Source organism: Ursus maritimus, unplaced genomic scaffold (genome assembly GCF_017311325.1).
Source record: "Ursus maritimus isolate PB19 unplaced genomic scaffold, ASM1731132v1 scaffold_22, whole genome shotgun sequence".
NCBI lineage: Eukaryota > Metazoa > Chordata > Mammalia > Carnivora > Ursidae > Ursus > Ursus maritimus.
The window spans coordinates 20,490,446-20,510,023 of NW_024424675.1; the positions used below are offsets into that span (position 1 = coordinate 20,490,446).

General features: G+C 44.8%; 1 protein-coding gene across 12 annotated transcripts in view; it reads left to right on the forward strand.

Annotated features, from left to right (window-relative positions):
- Positions 1 to 7,075: 7,075 nt before the first annotated feature.
- Positions 7,076 to 19,578, forward strand: part of LOC103674374 (signal-regulatory protein beta-1) — a 35,356-nt gene continuing 22,853 nt past the window's right edge. For 4 of the 12 annotated variants that reach the window (XR_005836906.1, XR_571618.2, XR_571619.2 and 1 more), the window contains exons 1-2: positions 7,083 to 7,277; positions 8,617 to 8,970. Coding sequence is in view for 9 of the 12 variants with exons in the window: in XM_008703278.2 (XP_008701500.1) it covers positions 7,205 to 7,277; positions 8,617 to 8,970 (427 nt within the window). In the remaining 3 variants the exon portion in view is untranslated. Of the gene's footprint in view, positions 7,278 to 8,616; positions 8,971 to 19,578 lie in introns of all 12 variants that reach the window. The other 8 variants (XM_008703281.2, XM_008703279.2, XM_008703280.2 and 5 more) reach the window with 5 other exon arrangements.

Sequence of the window (19,578 nt, forward strand, 5' to 3'; positions counted from 1 at the left end):
AACAAGATGGGTGGCAGGAGGCCACTGCAAAAATGACATTCTTGGTTTCTTATCTGGATAAGTCTGAGAAGTAGCCAATGGCAAGACCTCCATGACTTACTGAAGAAGGCACCATCATCTTTCCTTAAAACTTTCTTCCCTAAGTCATGAAATTTTAAATTATGAAAGTAAAACCTGCTCCTTCTCTCCCCCTCTCTCTCTCACATACACACACACACAATCCAAAAATTATATAAATACATATATTAGAAGCTAAATATCTATTAGAAATGAAGTACACCCGATCCAACCCCCCAGAGAGATCTCCTACTTAGGGTGTGCCACACTTCCTTTTAGGTCTCATCTACCCACACAGTGGATTTCAGGACCTGGGCGGTGGGAGGATGAGGTAATGTCTGAGATCCCTAAGCCAGGGGGTCTATGTTCCCTTGAATGACCTCTTCGTTCTTTAAGAATGGCTTCTTGCCAGGGGGTGTTTTAGTATTTCCTCAGATTCTGTTGAACCCAAATCCCATGCTGAGCAGTGCAGCTTTGAAACTCTCCCAACAGAAACACGTCTATACTCCACTTACCACCAGTGTAGACAAACACTACTGTGCCTGATGCGGCGTTATGCTCCTATTCCCCCCGGATGTCTGGATATCCTGTCCTTTCTTGATCTAGAGGGCAGCAGTGATCAGCATCGTATTTCGCAGACATGGTTTGGACCTCTTACTGCTTTGTGAGCCTGGAAAGTTTCCTAACATTTCTGAGCCTGAATTTTCTCACCAACCTGGAGATAATAATACCCATGTCATAGGACTACGCTGGGGAGCAAACAAGATAGTACAAGATAATTAAATGACTAAGGCTGCTCTCCTCTCTTCTAGATAAGGCCCAGCCCAGCGGGGTGAGATGATGTGTGTTTGCCTGGCTGAGTGGCTGCCTCAGGCTTCTGTGCCAGGCAGAGCACAGTGCAGGACGAACGAACAGTTATCACTAATGATGGGAAAGTGAAGACCCTGGAGTATGGACTCTCATGCCCTCTGATGGCTTCTGTTGCCCACCCTTCCTTTTGTGGCCCTCCTCCTATGCCACAAGGTGCTGCTGGTGACGGAGGTCTCGACCCTCCATTCTGCAGGAAGCAGAGGGCCTGACTGAAAGTTGAGAGGAGGCTCAGGGAAGGAAGACAAGGTGGTGGCCACAGCCTGGCCCAGGTGCAGGCAAAGGTCAGGAGGAGTCAGTCAAAGAAGGGCCCACTAGGTCAAGTGGGGCCAAGGTGCATCTGGAGGTAAGAGAAAGACACACACCTCTCACCTCCCCAGGAATTTCCTGGAACCCTCTTAGAAGCTCCATCTCAGGTGTGATAAGGGGGGAAACGGGACTGGATCAAGGGTTTGCAAAAGATGTCTGAGGAACAGTACAGGGGATTAGGGCCCAGGGAGAGGGCAGTGTCTGATCTCACAGAGCTGAACATCGATCCCCCCTCCCCTCTTCCCCAGGCAGAGCACAGGTGCTGGCACGAGTAGACACTCGGAAAACCTGCACTGACTGACTGAACAGACACATGGACGTGCTTCCCACAGCTGCTCCCTACCTGGCACTGCGGGAACTTCAGTCTCTGTCGGCCCCTCCCCTCTGGAGGAACTCGGCCTGAGAGGAGCCGTGGAGGTCTGAGGAGCTCCACATGCCTCCGTTCCCTGGGCACCTGCCCTGCACACAACTGTCCACACCACAGCCCCCAGGGAGGGGTCTCAGGACAAGAGCTGGGGCAGCTGAATAGGAGACCTTGGGGGGGCACTCATCCCACCTCCCTAGAGGGGGAGAATGAGGGGTCCTGCGTCCCACTCTCCTAAGTTCTCCTGAGCTCTGCTCCTTTCCTTCTCAGCCCAGCTCCACCTTCTCCACCTTGGCGGGCAGGGGGGTTACAAAGGGAAGAAACATTTTACAGCATGCTTCATTCTTTCTATCCCTGCTTTTAAAGTATAAATGCTCTAACATGCTGTACTAGTTTTCCATTGCTGCATAAAAAAACTACTCCACAATTCACAGCTTAAAACAACAAACATTTTCTCACGGTTTATCTGGGTCAGGAATCTGAGTGCAGCCTAACTGGGTCCTCTGGCTCAGGTGAGGTCAGGTGTCAGCCACAGCTGCTGTCAACTCAAGGGCTGACTGGGGGCTGGGAATGTGCTTCCAAGCTCACTTCCTGTTGACAGGACTCACACTCTTGCCGGGCACTGTCTAAAGACACTGACTGAAGACTGGTCCATTGCCTCATGGATCTCCCCTAGGGCAGCTTACAACATGACAGCTGATTTTCCTTAGAGTAGTGAGAGAGAGAGGATAAGCAAGACAGGAGTCACAGTCCGTTTGAGACCTAATTTGGGAAGTGACATCCCATCACTTTTGCTGTCTTCTATTCATTGAGAACTGAGTCGCTAGGTGCAGCCTGCACTCAAGGGGAAGAGACTGCACTTAGTTATGAATTCCAGGAGGCAGGGATCATTGGGAGCCATTTTTGAAACTGTCCACCACATACATCAAAAATCTTGGAAAGATTCTTCATCTTCTTTTCCCTCATACCTCATGTCCAAGTAACACTCCACGTCTTATCATCTCTACATTCAAAACAGACCCGGAATCCAGTCACTCCCCACCACCTCCAAGGTACCGCCTTGGTCCATGTCAGTGTCTACTCACCTGGATTATTGCTGTAGTCTCCTAACTCTGGTCTCCCTGCTCCTACCCATGCACACCTCAGCCTCCTCCCCTCAGAGCAGCGACAGATCCTGTCAGTCTTCAAACCCGTCAGTGCCTGCCAATCTCAAGGAAAGCCAAGGGGAGTCCATGATGGCCTACCAGCCCCTGTCCCAGCTGCCCCACCCACCTCCTGTCACGTTCCCACCTACACACTGGGCTCTCGCCCCACTGGACCATTGACCTTCACAGTCCTCCTCAGGAAACTTGCATTCGCTCTCCTCTCATCATGGAACACTCTTCTCCAGATATCTTCACAGCCCCTCCTTCACTTCTTTCAAATCTCTCCCAAACATCACGTTATTTTTAAAAGATTCTGACTGACCTAGGCGTGCCTGGCTGGCACAGCGGGTGGAGCGTGCAACCCTTGGACTTGGGGTTGTGAGCTCGAGCCCTACGTTAGGTGTAGAGATTACTTAATCTTAAAAATAATAATACTTTAAAAATTAAAAAATAAATAAAAGACTCTGCCCTATATAAACCATCTTCTTGCAAGCGGAGCATCCCCTTCCCCAACACACAGTCATATACTTCGTGTAGCACTCTTACCATCAGACGGTCGGTGCGTTCACCTGGTGGTTACTACATGAGCCACTTACACGCATGTGCGCTCCTTGGGGACAAGGGTATTGCCTTTGTTCTTTCTCACTGTTCTATCCCCAGTGCCTAGAGCCATGGCTAGACCCAGCAAGATGCTCAACAAAGACTTGCGTGAACGACTGGGTGCTTCCTTAAGAACTAGGGGATGCCTGCCTAGTTCGGTCAATGGAGAATGTGACACTTGGTCTCTGGGTCATGAGTTCGAGCCCCACGTTGGGGGTAGTGTTTACTTAAAACCATTTTTTTCAAAGACCTTGGTTACTTTTTTCAATGTAAAATTGTTGAAAATCAAAAACTGTTCTCCACAAGTCGCCTGTTTCTCACATTCAAAAGCCTTAGGTCTACATTCTATTGCCTTGGCTTTGAGCTTAAAAGACCCAGCCAGGAACTCAACCACCTCTGTGTTCTTACCTGTGCCACCCTCACCCTTACTAATGGTGCCTGAGTCTCACAGGCTAATCCTAATGGGAGCTCGGGGGAATGGTCTGTATATACGTTGCATGGAAATTTGGGGCGGGGGTCTTCTGTGTTAATATCCCAAGATTTATCCCGCCCTACAGGCATAAGGCTTACCCCCTTTCCTTTCTGTGATACCTACCAGGAGAGCTAGGCACCAAACTAGAGACCCAAGAAGTCCGCCTTTTTATTCCCTGATAACATCCGCTCAGTGGAGCTTCCGACACTAAGAGGACAGCCCAGCCCTGACCAAGTGGGATCCCGAATGAAGTAGCTGTGGAGCCACCACTGCGCTTTACTCAGTAAGTGTCAGGCTCCAAGGGTTTCCAGGGATGGAGGAGCCCAAGAAGGAGCAAAGGGAGGAGAAAACAGCGGTAAGATGCCAGAGAAGGTCAGCATCCTGTGGCTCTAGTGCTTCTGGGAAGAACCAGACCAGAGGCCGACACCTGGGGTCACCGCACACACGCTTACCATGATCCACCATCCCCTCCTGAGTTTAAAAACACCTGTTGAGTATTCTCAGTGCGAGACAGAGCAGACCCAACCCCTGCTCTCGCTGAGGCATATACTCTAGTGGGCAAGCCAGACAGTGAAAATAACTACATGATTACAAATTCTGATAGGTAATGAAGGGTGCTCTGGGTCTATCTATAATGAAGAAGAGAAGTGGGTGGACATGCCCAGTTTGCAGAACAGAGGGAGGAGTATGGGGCCTGAGTCAGGGTGAAAGGCCGGTGCAGCTGAGCCCAAACATGAGGGAAGAGCGAGGAGGTGAGGCTGGCAGAGCAGTCAGATCACTCAGGCGCATGAGGAGAACCCCATGTGACCATAAGAGCCCTGAGAAGCCATTGAAAGAGAGCGACGAGATCAGATGTCTCATTTGAAAGTAGCACTCTGGCTCCAGTGTGATGAGAAGACCGCATGCAAAAGGGGAACAGAGGGGGAGGTGAACTGACAGGCTAGCCAAGCAGATGTGACAGTGGAGAGACAGACACCGGAGGATTTAAGATGTGTTTAGAGGGGCGCCTGGGTGGCACAGCGGTTGGGCGTCTGCCTTCGGCTCAGGGCGTGATCCCAGCGTTCTGGGATCGAGCCCCACATCAGGCTCCTCCGCTATGAGCCTGCTTCTTCCTCTCCCACTCCCCCTGCTTGTGTTCCCTCTCTCGCTGGCTGTCTCTCTCTCTGTCGAATAAATAAAAAAAATAAAATCTTTAAGATGTGTTTAGATGAAAGGATGTGGGGGGGGGAGGGGTGTCATGTAAAATGACACCAATGTCTCCAGCTGGACTAAGTGGCTCACTGGGGGTGTCAGACCCTGAAATGGGGACACAGATGGAGAGCCTGATGGGAGGTGAATGATGAGAAGAGTTTGCAGGTGCTGAGCAGACAGTACAGTACAGGCATGTAGATGACTTGGCCATGGTCATGCAGGGCCCATGTGGGCGCAGGATTCCAACCCAGGTCCTATTGGCCCCTCAGTCTGTCTCCTAAGGCCACGTTCAATGGGCCCTGCCAGCAAGGAGCCCCAGGCCCAGTGAAGGAGGTAGACACTAGTGAGTGGGGATGGGGAACAAGGTTGCCAAGGGCAGCGTTAGAGCAACTACTGCTGTGTAACAAAACACTCCAAAACTTAGGGTAGCAAACAACCATTTCATTATTTTTTTGAAGATTTTATTTATTTATTTGAGAGAGAGAGTGAGCACGAGCGGGGGAAGACACAGAAGGAGAGAGAGAGGGAGAAGCAGGCTCTCCACTGAGCAGAAAGCCCAATGTGGGGCTTGATCCCAGGACCCTGGAATCATGACCAAAGCTGAAAGTAGATGCTTAACCAACTGAGCCACCCAGGTGCCCCAACAGCCACTTCATTATGATCAGTGATACCAGGGTCAGAAATTCAGACAGGGCACAAGAATGGCTCGTCGCCTCTGCATGATGTCTGGGTGCTCAGGTAGGGGTGACAACTTGTAGGGTCTGGAAACATCCAGAAGCTTTTTTTATTTACATGTCTAATGATTGATGCTGGCACCTGGCTGGACCCTTAGCTGGGCTTTCAGTAGAATTCCTACATGCATCCCTACGGTGTGGTCTGTGTTTGTGCCAGTTTGGGCTTCCTCCTAGCCTGGCAACAAGATGCCAAAAAGGAGCATCCCAGGAGAGCAGGGTAGAAGTACAGGGAAGTTCTATGGTCTAGCCTTGGAAGTTACCTCATACCATGTGTTCTCACAAGCCCGCCCAGGGGGAGGGAATATTTACCCACTTCTCAATGGGAGGCGTGTCAAGCGGCATGAGGAAGAGTATTGCTGCAGTCAGCTCTGCAAAATACAGTCTGTCACCACTGAAAAGAGGAAGTGGGTTGGAATAACGGAGCCAAAAGGAACACTCTGGCTGGTGCCTTGTCAAGGGTCCTACAGTCAAGCTCTCTCAGGGAGGACAAAATAAAAAGCTAGAATAATAACGGCACCTCAGGGTAAGAGGATGTGTTTTATGAAAGAACAATCTAATCCCATCTCTGACCCCCCCGCTTTGGTTCTGCCACTTCACATCACCAACATATAGTCAGCTGCTGGGATGGAGGCAAGGGCTGGGAGCAGTGGGGAAACTAAGTCACAGAAGGCAGGGTCCTACAGAAGTGAAGAGCTCACAGCTTCTCAGGCTCTGGACACAATCCTGAGTGCTGGCCGTTGCTGCTCACGAGAAAAGAGGGGGTGCATTTTTGATGTGGGGTTTCTCCTCATGCACTCCCTCTGCCCAGAGCTGGGCCCAGGGCCGGGGAAACAGAAGAGGCACCCCTCCTCCTCCTGGGCCTGGGGTGTGTTGTTGTCCCTGAAGGATAAGCATGCTAACAGCCATCCTCGCCCTCCGAAGACCTAGCTCTTGGCTCACCTGAAGCCCCTTCCCCTGCAAGTGTACTCTCAAAGCCAGGGCGCCCATCCGACACGGCTCATGTTTACCACTGACCCCTCCGGGGTGGGGAAAACAGGGCCCCCCTTCCCTGGAGGCCCGCTTCCCAGGAGCCTTCCTCCCGGACAGCTGGGCAGTGCATCGGAGCCCACGGTGTTGCCCTGTTCCCAAAGACGGAAAACACCCTCTGCTCTAAGAGGAAGGGCCAGCAGGGCCTCTGACATGGACCAGGGGGGCCAAGGGACACAGCCCTGGCCCTAAAGGGGGGAGGGGGTCTGCTGCAACTGTCCAAGCATCTTGGGAGCCTTCTCTCGATAATTTCGTAGCGGAGTCTGACTCTTATTTCACAATCTAGAAGTAGAAACTGTGAAAACCCCACAGCTCGTTCCACCCATCACTGTCACTTCCTCTTCCGCGAGGGACACAAGGCTTCCCCTCTCGTCGCAGAGTGGCGTCCCGAGGCCTCTCCAGGACGACATTCAGACAGAGCGGGCTCCGGGCCACCACGATGCCCGCACCTGCCACCGCACCCAGCCTGCCTCGGCCCTCCCTGCTGCTGCCTCTGCTGCTGGGCCTCACAGGTGAGTGCCGCCCTCGGGGAGCATTGTGCGAGGATGCTCACGCGAGTGCTGCGGCCGAGGTACCGCTTCCCCATTGGCAGCGGGGTGGATGGATCTCGGTCCCAGGCTCTCTTTCTCCACTGCGGCTTCCTCTTGAAGACATGTCTCTAAATGTTTTCTTTTACAACAAATCCCCCCAGAATGCTTATTACTCGGAGGGGTCCCTTCCTCGCCCACTCAGGTCCAGACAGGATTTACCCCACCAGGCATTTCTCAGTGCTGGCGGGGGTTCCCAGTCCCACCTCATTTCCCACACTTCTGTCACCTGTGAAGCCTCCATGATCCGTGTGGCTTGACTTGCAGGACCTGGGGCCACGTTGAGGGAGGAGGTGGGGGTGCAGCCTCTGAGTCCTGCTGAAAACCCTAGGACCTGGGAGTCAGAGCTGCCCTAATTAAGGTGGAGATGATGACAGGTAGGTAGATAGGTAGATAGATCACATACTCCATATGCCATGCTGAGCGATTAGAAAACTGCTAAGTGGTACTATGTAGACTCTTAAGTCTCCCCAAATCTCAGCATTCTAAAATTATATTCTTGATTGGGGGTTAATCCGGCTCCTTTCTCCCCAGGCTGACCCCAGACCCCGCAGACAGGTGAAGTGCCCCTCCTCCTCCCCAGCACCCTCTCAGTTGAGAGGCTAACCAGGAAAGTGGTTAAAGGCACAGATATTTTTTGAAACGGATCTGCCAGAGTTCAAATCCAAGTTCATCACTTATACCCTATATTTGGCTTGGAACAAGTTATGAGTTTCTCTGTGCCTCCATTTTCTTGTCTGGAAGCAGGGATGACTAATAATGCCTTTCTCACAGAGCAGTGGTGGGAACTGAATGAGTCAGTTAATGTATTTAAGTGCTTAGAGTGATGCCTGGTACACGGAAGTGCCTATGGAAACTCGCTGTCAAATCCTTCTAGGGTTTAGTGAATGCAGATACAAACACATAAAAATGGCCCTGCTGATTCTGGCCATTACAGCACTCACTCCATGTCCTTGACAACCCACGTCTTCCTTGAAAATTCACGGCACTGATGGGGAAAGTTTTGATCCATCCTGCTTGACAGAGGAAACCACCGAAAGCAAAGGACGGAGGGGCTTCCCCCAAAGAGCAGCAGGCTTGTCCGAGCAGGAGTTGGGCCTTGAGCCCACAGCAGCCTGACTCCCAGTCCACACACTCCAGGCCCTTCAGGCACAGTCCTGAGTGTTTTTCAACGGTTTCGAGTTTCAGTCTCACAACAAAGCCGTAAGAGAGGTCCCCTGGGCCAGGCAGGGGACACCTGGTGCTGACTTGCGTTTCCCTCCAGGTGCGGCAGGAGAGCAGGAGCTGCAGGTGGTCCAGCCTGACAAGTCAGTGTCTGTCGCAGCCGGACAGACAGCCACTCTGCGCTGCACCGTGACCTCTCTGCTCCCCATTGGGCCAGTTGCGTGGTTCCGGGGCACAGGGCCAGCCCGGGAGTCAGTCTACAATTTCAGAGGAGGCCACTACCCTCGAGTAACAAATGTTTCAGACGCCACAAAGAGAAACAACATGGACTTCTCCATCCGCATCAGTAACATCACCCCAGCAGACGCCGGTACCTACTACTGTGTGAAGTTCCAGAGAGGCAGCCCTGATGTGGAGTTGAAGTCTGGACCCGGCACCAGGATGTTTGTACCTGGTAAGTCCAGATCCCTGAAAACCCAGCCTGTTGTTCTAAGACAAACCACAAGCTCCAGGCTCTCAGCCCAAGGCTCCCCCTTTGTCAGCGCTTGTGTTAAAGTTGAGGATAGAAGATGGGGATAGTGGGAAATCACAGCACAGGAGCGGAGTGAAATATAATCCCAGGGCCCCTAGCAACAGAGTCCTACCCTTTAGAATCTCACATTTTCAAAAGCCACAAAACAGACCAGAAAGCACAGTAAAATTACAGACACCAGGCCACATGGCCTGGATTCAACTTCTAATTCTGCCATTTTCAAGCTGTGTGACTTCAGTGACTTTCTTAAATTCTCTGTGCCTCCCTTTCCTCATCTGTAAGATAGGGATAATAACAGTACTCGCCTCATAGATTTGTTGTGAGGAGTACAAACGTAAATGAGTTTATTAATGTAAAAACACTTGTTTTACATTTACATCTTACATTTATAGAAGAGCACCCATAACATAATTATTGAATTAGTGTATATCGTCACTATTCAGGATATTAAAAACAGTCAGGTATTAAGAAGGGCACATATTGCATGGAGCACTGGGTGTTATACGCAAGCAATGAATCATGGAACACTACATCAAAAGCTAATGATGAACTGTATGGTGACTAACATAACATAATTTTTAAAAAACCAATCAGACTTAAAAACACAATCTTAAAGGCATGGAACGATAGAGTCACAGAAACAAAGAATGAAAGAATTATTGAAGCAGAAAATTATAATAATCACATTTGGGGATGTGGACTATGTAATCCATATATTTCTTAAAATTTGCCCTGGAGTCTTTAAAACCTGTATATTTTTGGATTTGGTCCTGGCTGATAGAATCATGGCTGAAGACAAAGCCCACAAGACTCTAAACAGCATCCCTATAGGGGAGCCTGGGAAGCAGAGCAGTTAGTTCAGGCCGGCTCATACTTATGACTTAATGATCATGTTGTTTTCTCTGAAAAAAAAAAATGAGTGTGATAACTCACTCTAACAGAACAGAATGGAAACATACATCAACAGAATTTTTGAATTAAAATTTTAGCACTCAGGGCCACGGAGAAGCAAAGGGAACTGGTAGGCAGTCTTCTGAGACAAAGAGAAGGTCATCTGATTTTCAAGAATTGAAAATAAAAAGCAAGTGGGATGTGAACCATTTGAATGAGATCAGCACGAGATCCATATAGGCGGCATTAGATGCTAGAAGACAAGGAGTGGTACCTTCAAAATTCTTAAGGAAAATGATGTCCAACTTAAAATTCTAGACCCAGCCAATCTGTTGAATTCATGACATCACCAAGAGCTACCTTTCAATATACCGTTTCTGTTTTAGCAAGATAAAAGTTAAACAAAGAAAAGTAAGAATGGGAACCAGAAAAGGGAACAGGAGATTCCAAGATAAGAGCTGTGCAGGAGGCATAGAAATAGCCACTAGGCCATTCCAGAACAGCACTGAGGGCTTTAAGAGGGACATCTCAAAAAGACTGAATTGCTAGAACATTAGTCTTCAAACTCATGCCCATTTCTAGTATTTTTTAAGATTATACTGAAGTGTTAGCCAATGCTTTCAGAAAGGAGAAAATAATAGAAAGAATACAAATTATAAAGGAAGTGGAAAAACTATCTCTTTTTGTAGAGGATATGGTATCTGGAAAACCTAATGGACTCAACACTAAGCTATTACAAACTATAAGATACTTTAGTAATGTAGCAAGTTATACAATCAATAAACAGAAATCAATAACTTTCATATAAGCAAACGAAAACCAGTTAGTAGATATAATGGAATAGATGACCACATTCACAATAGCAAATTTAACACTTTGGGCACCTTCTATCAAAACAGTGATAGGGACTCTATTTACTTTCCCGCAAAAAATCTGGGCAAATTACATGAAACAATGATTGACAAGACATTGCACAACAGTGTTCAAAGGACAGTGATCCCTGAGAGATGAGAGACAAATGACATGGAACCCAAGGTTGCCTCCAGCTTACTCTGTGAGAAAGCTTCCATGCCACCATGCAATAGGAGAGAACTCAGATGGAGCACGGAGGTCTCCTCCAGTTGAAAGAAGGAGCTAGAAGTCCAAAGAGGGCAAAGTGGCTGGAGTTTTCAGAGGAAAGCACCAAATATGAGAAAGCTAGACAGAGAGAGAACTCCAAAGATCTTGAGTATTTGGCTGAGTACTGAAGAGTATGTTCATGAGAACATACATGCACATGAGTATTTGTACATGGCCTCAAGGGAGAATATCCCTGGAGCTCACATAAGGCCAAGAACAGTGCCTGTTCCCACCAACCTGAGTGAAAAACCTCATAATTCACGGGGCATCTGGTAGAGTATGCAGAAGGATTCTGCCTCAGTAAGAGAAAAAAGAAAAAAAAAATGAGCCCTAGACCAAATGATGTTCTGGTCCGGCATCGCAAAGCTTAAATACGACACACGAAAACATCAAACTGTTTCCAGGTAATTTAACCAGGCCCCAAAACAAGTTCAAGCATATTTATAGGATTACAAAATATCCACCACCAAGCAAAGTAAAATTCACAACTTCTGGCCTGCAATAAGAAATTACCAAGCCGACAGACGGTGACTACAGGTATCATGGTGAGCACAGAATAATACATAGAATTGTGGCATCACTGTGTTATACACCTGAAACTAATATAACACTGTATATCAACTATACTGCAGTAAAATGTTTAAAATTACCAAGCATGAAAGAAACAGGAAAATACAATTTATAATGTGAATCAGTCATTTGACACCTAGCCAGAAAAGATAGATGACAGGATTAGTACACAAAGACATTAAAGTTAGTATAACTACACTACGTATAGTCAAATAGATAGAGGAAAGACTGAATATGTGAAGTAGAGGCAGGAAAAATATTTTCAAAGATCTGTATTGAACTTTTAGAGATGAAAACTGCAGCACCTAGGATGAAAAATATAGACTGGATGCGATTCGTGGCAGATAAGACACTGAAAAAAATTAATGAACTTAAAATACAGCAACAGAAACTATCCAAAAGTATACACAAAAAGGTAGAAAACTAAGAAAAGATAAATAGAGCATCAATCAGTTATGGGAAAACCATAAGAGGCCTACTAAATATGTATTAGAGACTCAAAAGGAAGAAGGGGACAGAAAGAGTGTTTGAAGAAATAATGGTTGCATTTTTCCAAATACGATGAAAACTATGAACCCATGGATCCAAAAATCTCAGTGAACCCCAAGCCCAAGAAACCTGAAGAAAACTACAAAAAGTGCATCATACTCCAATTGCATAAAATCAGTAATATAGAAAAGATCTTAAAAACTACCAGAAGAAAAGGGAAATATTAGATACAAAGGAACAAAGATAAATCTGACAGCAAATTTCTCATTGAAAAATGATGTAAGCCAAAAGATAGCGGAGAAACATCTTTAAAGCATTTTTAAATGAGATAATATAACAATCCTAGATGTTTATTCACCCAAGAAGAGAGCTTTAAAATACATGACACAAAACTCATAGAATAGCAAGGATGGAGAGACAAATCCACAACTCTGGTTTCAGATTTCAACACTCCTCTTTCAATAACCGGTAAGACAAGTAGGCAGAGCATCACTAAGTATGTAGAAGACTGAACAGCATCATTAGACAATCTGAGTTAACTGACATTGATAGAACACATCACCCCAAAACAGCAGAATACACATTCTTTTCAAATGCAAAGGGAACATTTACCAAGATGCATCATATCCTGGGCTATAAATTGTCTCTATTTAAATGACTATTTAAAATGAGTCAAGTCATACAAAATGTGTTCTCATCGGAATTATATTGATAATAACAAAATGATCTCTGGAAAATCCCCAGATATTTGGAAACAAAATGATACACTTCTGAATAACACGTTATCAAAGAAGTATAAGGAAAATGAGAGTATATTCTAAACTGAATGAACATGAAAGCACAACATACCAAATTTGTGGATGCAGCCAAAACAGGGCTGAAGGGGAAATTTTTGGCACTAAATGCGTGTATTAGGACAGAAGAAAAGTTTCAACTTGTGACCTTAAAAATTAGAACAAGAAAAATGAGTGAAGGGACGCCTGGGTAGCGCAGTCGTTAAAGCGTCTGCCTTCGGCTCAGGGCGTGATCCCGGCGTTCCGGGATCGAGTCCCACATCAGGCTCCTCTGCTGGGAGCCTGCTTCTTCCTCTCTCACTCGCCTGCTGTGTTCCCTCTCTCTCTGGCTGTCTCTCTGTCACATAAATAAATAAAATCTTTAAAAAAAAAAAAAAAAAAGAAAAAAAAAAAAAAGAAAAATGAGTGAAGCCCAAAGTAACCAGAAGAAAGGAAATAATAAAGAACAGAGCAGAAATCAGAAATAGAAAATGGAAAACTAGGAGAAAACCAATAAAACTAAAAGCTGGTTCTTTGAGAAAATCAGTAAAATTTATAAACTCTAGCCACACAGTCAGCCAAGAAAAAAGAAAGAGTATACAAATTGCCAATATCAAGACTGAGAGATGGGGTGCTAGGCTGGCTCAGTCAGAAGAAGATGTAAGGGGGGCGCCTGGGTGGTGCAGTCGTTAAGCGTCTGCCTTCGGCTCAGGGCGTGATCCCGGCGTTCTGGGATCGAGCCCCACATCGGGCTCCTCAGCTGGGAGCCTGCTTCTTCCTCTCCCACTCCCCCTGCTTGTGTTCCCTCTCTCACTGGCTGTCTCTCTCTCTGTCAAAATTAATAAATAAATAAAATATTAAAAAAAAAAAAAAGCATGTGACCGTTGATCTCAGGGCCATGAGTTTGAGCCCCACCCTGGGTGTGGAGATTACTAAAAATAAATAAATAAATAAACTTAAAAAGAAAGAGTGAGGGGCGCCTGGGTGGCACAGCGGTTAAGCGCCTGCCTTCAGCTCAGGGCGTGATCCCGATGTTATGGGATCGAGCCCCACATCAGGCTCTTCAGCTATGAGCCTGCTTCTTCCTCTCCCGCTCCCCCTGCTTGTGTTCCCTCTCTCGCTGGCTGTCTCTATCTCTGTCAAATAAATAAATAAAATCTTTAAAAAAAAAAAAGAAAGAAAGAGTGAGGGAGGTAACATCCCTACAGCTGCCACAGATATTAAAAAGATTATAAGGAAACTTTATGAAAAATTTTATACCTATAAACTCAACAACTTAGATGAAATGCACAAATTCCTTGGAAGACACAGGCTGCCAAAGCTCACTCCAGAAGAACTCAATAGCCTGATTATTTCTATATTTATTAAAGAAGTTGGATTTGTAGTTTAAAAAACCTCCCACAAGCAGTCCAAGCTCAGATGACTTCACTGAGGAGCTCTACCAAACATTTAAGAAATGCTAACAATTACATACAAATTCTTCCAGAAGATTGGAGAGAGAGTGATGCTTCCCCACCAATCCTCAAAACCAGCATTACTGTGATACTAAAACCAGATAAAATAAAAAAAAAAAACTTGAGGCCAATATCCCTCATGAACATAGAATTATCATAAAGCTACAAAAATCCTACAGTGTAGTATTGGCATCAAGATAGACAAGTAGAGAGGGGTGCCTCACTAGCTCAGTCAGAAGAGCATACAACTCTTGGCTTTTGGGGTCATGAGTTTGAACCCCACACTGGGTGTACAGATTACTAAAAATAAATAAGCAAAAGACAGACAAATAGATCAATGAAAAAGAACAGATTCCAGAAATAATACCATATATATAGTCAATTGATTTCCTAAAAGAAAAAAAAAAAGTAAAGGCAATTTCATGATGAAAGAAGTCTTCCACTATAGTGGTGGATCGATTGGAACATTATTAAGCAAACCAATGGAACAGAATAAAAACTCCAGAACAGTTCCTCCCACCATACACCAAAATTAATTCCACATGGATCAGATATTTAAATAATGAAACTGTGCAAGTATGAGAAGCAATCATGTCTGGATTCTTTTGTAATCCAGAAATGGGGGAAACCTTCCCAACTATAATTCAGAAACAAAAAGAGAAAAAAATGACAATTTGATCATATTGTACAAAAGAAACTTGTGCATGGAAGTGTGCGTGCATACACTATTTTGCAACTTGTAATACGAAGAATCACCCCTAATGTATATAGAGAGCTTCTAAAATTTTACAACAAGCAACTTTATAGAATTATGAGCAATAAATATGAAAAGACGATTTACAGAAAGTGAAATAGAAACATCTCCTAGATATCTAAGACTATGTTCAATCACCCTCACATAAAAGGACATGCAATTTAAAACTACATTGGAACACAACTTCTCACCTATCTACTTGGCCAAAAATCCAAAAATTTGACAATATACTGTATTGGAGGAGCTGTGGGGAAACTGATACTTCCATATTTTGTATGTAGAAATTCAAAATCATGTAAGTCATAAGGAAGTGGATTTGGCAATACTTAGCAAAATTACATATTAAATATACATACATACATTACCCTGTGACCTAACGATCTTACTTCTAGAAACTTATCTCAAAGATATGCTAACATAAGTGCAAGATGATTCATGGTTAGGCTCTTGGTTACAACACTGTGTATAAGAATAAAAGACAAGTTGCTAAATAAATTATGGTAGAGTCACACATTGGAGTACTGTAACTTTAAAAAGGCATGAGAAGAAGTCAGCACTTTGCTTCAGCATGACCCACAGGATATCATTAAACAAGAAAAGTAATGTGAGGAAGAGTGTGTGGAGCACACTATCTTTTAGTTAAGAAGAGTGGGAAATACAAGAATATCCATATTTGGTTATATTCTTTTAAAAGAGGAATAAAAGTGCAGAGGACCACAGGGGAAGGGAGGGAAAACTGAATGGGAAGAAATCAGAGAGGGAGACAAACCATGGGAGACTCCTGACTCTGGGAAACAAACCGAAGGTTGTGGAAGGGGAGGTGGGTTGGGGGATGGGGATAACTGGGTGATGGGCACTGGGTGTTATATGCAACTAATGAATCACTGAACACACAACAAAAAAATAATGATGTACTATACGTTGGCTAATTGAATTTAAATAAATAGGAAAAAAAATTTACGTATGGGGAAAAAGGCAACAGGGTAGAAGGGACAGGGATGAAAGTTAGACTTCTCGGACTGTCCTTTGCCTGAGGTTTTCATTTTATAAACATATGCACATTTTAAATAATCAATAAACAAAATTAAAAAGTATAAAATTCCTAATATCTAGATTGTTAAATCTAAAATTTAACTAATTAGCCTAACTATATATTGATGGTTTACCCAGATAATGAGAAATTCTTTTTTTTTTTTTTTAAGATTTTTTATTTATTTATGTGATAGAGAGACAGCCAGTGAGAGAGGGAACACAAGCAGGGGGAGTGGGAGAGGAAGAAGCAGGCTCCCAGTGGAGGAGCCAGATGTGGGACTCGATCCCGGAACGCTGGGATCACGCCCTGAGCCGAAGGCAGACGCTTAACGACTGCGCTACCCAGGCGCCCCGAGAAATTATTTCAAGAGACTTTGAAACATAGGGTTTTAGCTTAGATTCACCAAGCAGATCCTGAGACAAATTATTTGAGTGCAAGGAACCCCAGGAGGGAAGTGGTGAAGTCAGACAGTTAGTGAAGGGTGTGTCATCAAGCCCACCACCACTGTGGGCAAATGGAGCTCAATCAGATGAGAAACTATGGGAAATGATACAGAACGTGTCTCAGATGTGGCCCTCTTGAAAGGAAAGGAGTTTGGGCTAATTATATACCAACTCCCTCTCACTCATGGATTGACAACTGTTCTCAGAGGGTGTTAGATGCCCCGTATTTCCAGCGTTCCATGTGCACAGGCAACCTGCCATAAAAGCAACCTTCTGAAAAAGCATTCAGGAGAAAACATGCATGTACGGGCATTTGGAAGTAGTCCTGAGTGCACTGGAGTGGTCAAGCTCAAGGAATCTGGATGTGCACTGGAGAATGCATGTTACAAATAATAATATGTATCTATATCCTGAGTGAAACATATCCTAAGAACAAGGAGAACCATGAAGAAACTCAAAACTCTATTCAATAATTTGGTAATAATATTTGGTGTTGGTGTTTATAAGTATTGTATGTGTTGTAGGATAAAGCAAATAAATAATTGTTTTGATGTCCTCAGAAACTGGAATTTGCAGGATGAGAGACTGATACAGAGAAGAAACAAAGAAGTTAGGTTTAAAAGCTGCATTTTTGGAGGCGCCTGGGTGGCACAGCGGTTAAGCGTCTGCCTTTGGCTCAGGGTGTGATCCCGGTGTTATGGGATCGAGCCCTACACAGGCTCCTCTGCTATGAGCCTGCTTCTTCCTCTCCCACTCCCCCTGCTTGTGTTCCCTCTCTTGCTGGCTGTCTCTATCTCTGTCGAATAAATAAATAAAATCTTTAAAAAAAACTGCATTTTTAAAAAAGATTTTATTTATTTGAGAGAGAGAGAGCACGTGAGAGAGCACACAAGCAGGGTGGAGGGGGTAGAGATGGAAACAGACTCCCAGCCGAGCAGGGAGCCTGATGCAGGACTCAATCCCAGGACCCTGGGATCATGACCTGAGCTGAAGGCAGACACTTAACCAACTGAGCCACCCAGGGGCTCTAAAAACTGCATTCTTAAAATTGGATTATAACTATCAGTATTAACCTGTTTCATTGTCTCCCTCCTTAAAAAATACTTACTTCATTGCCCTGTCCCCAAAAGGACCTGGAAGCAGTGACAAGCTAGTAGTAATGAGCACCACTACTACATAGATTATGGTCTATTAATAGCACTTCCACAAAAAAACAACCAGGGCTGCATAGGGTAATGACTGATTCCAGATCTTGGACAGGAAATGTGCAAAATGGGCATGAATATTTTGTTGTGTGAAAAGCAAGGAAGCTATCGATGTCTACTGAAATTATATAAAAAGACTCAGGAACTAATTTCAAGGAGGCATCCACTGGCCAAAGATGAGATGATTTGAGCATTAGAAAGTACAAAGGAAACAGTCAACAAAACCAAGAGGCAACCCACGGAATGGGAGAAGATATTTGCAAATGACACTACAGATAAAGGGCTGGTATCCAAGATCTATAAAGAACTTCTCAAACTCAACACCCAAAAAACAAATAATCAAGTCCAAAAATGGGCAGAAGACATGAACAGACACTTTTCCAATGAAGACATAAGAATGACTAATAGACACATGAAAAAATGTTCAACATCATTAGCCATCAGGGAAATTCAAATCAAAACCACATTGAGATACCACCTTACACCAGGCAGAATGGCTAAAATTGACAAGGCAAGAAACAACAAATGTTGGAGAGGATGTGGAGAAAGAGGAACCTTCTTACACCGTTGGTGGGAAATCAAGTTGGTACAGCCACTTCGGAAAACAGTGTGGAGGTTCCTCAAAAAGTTAAAAATAGAGCTACTCTATGACCCAGCCATTGCACTACTGGGTATTTACCCCAAAGACACAGATGTAGTGAAAAGAAGGGCCATATGCACCCCAATGTTCATAGCAGCAATGTCCACAATAGCCAAACTGTGGAAGGAGCTGAGATGCCCTTCAACAGATGAATGGATAAAGATGATGTGGTCCATATATACATGGAATATTACTCAGCCATCAGAAAGGATGATTACCCAACATTTGCATCAACATGGATGGAACTGGAAGGGATTACGCTAAGTAAAATAAGCCAAGCAGAGAAAGACAATTTATCATATGGTTTCACTTATATGTGGAACATAAGGAATAGCAGGGAGATCATTAGGAGAAGGAAGGGAAAAATGAAGTGGGGGGGGTCAGATGGGGAGATGAGGAGAGTATGGACTCTGGGAAACAAACTGAGGGTTTTAGAGGGGAGAGGGAGTGAGAGGATGGGCTAGCCTGGTGAAGGGTATTAAAGAGGGCATGTATTGCATGGAGCCCTGAGTGTTACAAGCAAACAATGAAATCATGGAACACAACATCAAAAACTAATGATGTATGGTATGGTGACTAAGATAATAAAAAAAATTTTTTTAATAAAATTAAAATTGAAATAGATTGACATCTATCAATCCATGTTAAAAACCCATGATTTTATAATGATACGAAAATAAAAGAAACCTCATTGGTCACCTCTGGGGGCTACTAAGGCACGAACTCATTGTTCTGAAATCCAAAGAATAGGAAGCAAAGACATTTTTACCCTGCCTTTCCTATACGAACTATATGTCAGAATAACCAAAAATAGTTGGAAGGAAAAAATAATTTCAACTGATAGAGTCAGAAGGAATGGTAGCATTAGTCAGTCACCAGTGTACAACCCCTGGTGGAATGATGGGTCTAGACATTATTATCTACATTCGTTAAAGACATTGGGCTAAAGGCTGGTAGAGAACTTCACAGCAGATAGATTAAGCTGACAACACCCAAAGCCACTAGTCAATCTGAACACCATGAAAGGAAAGAGCCAGATACTACACGCCTCCTAACGTAATGCATTAGGAAGCTGTTGGCAACACCTATGAAGCATTCTTGCCAAAATTATGAACCTGGTTCTAACCAACTAGATGCTTTAGATTTAACTGCAAGGGAA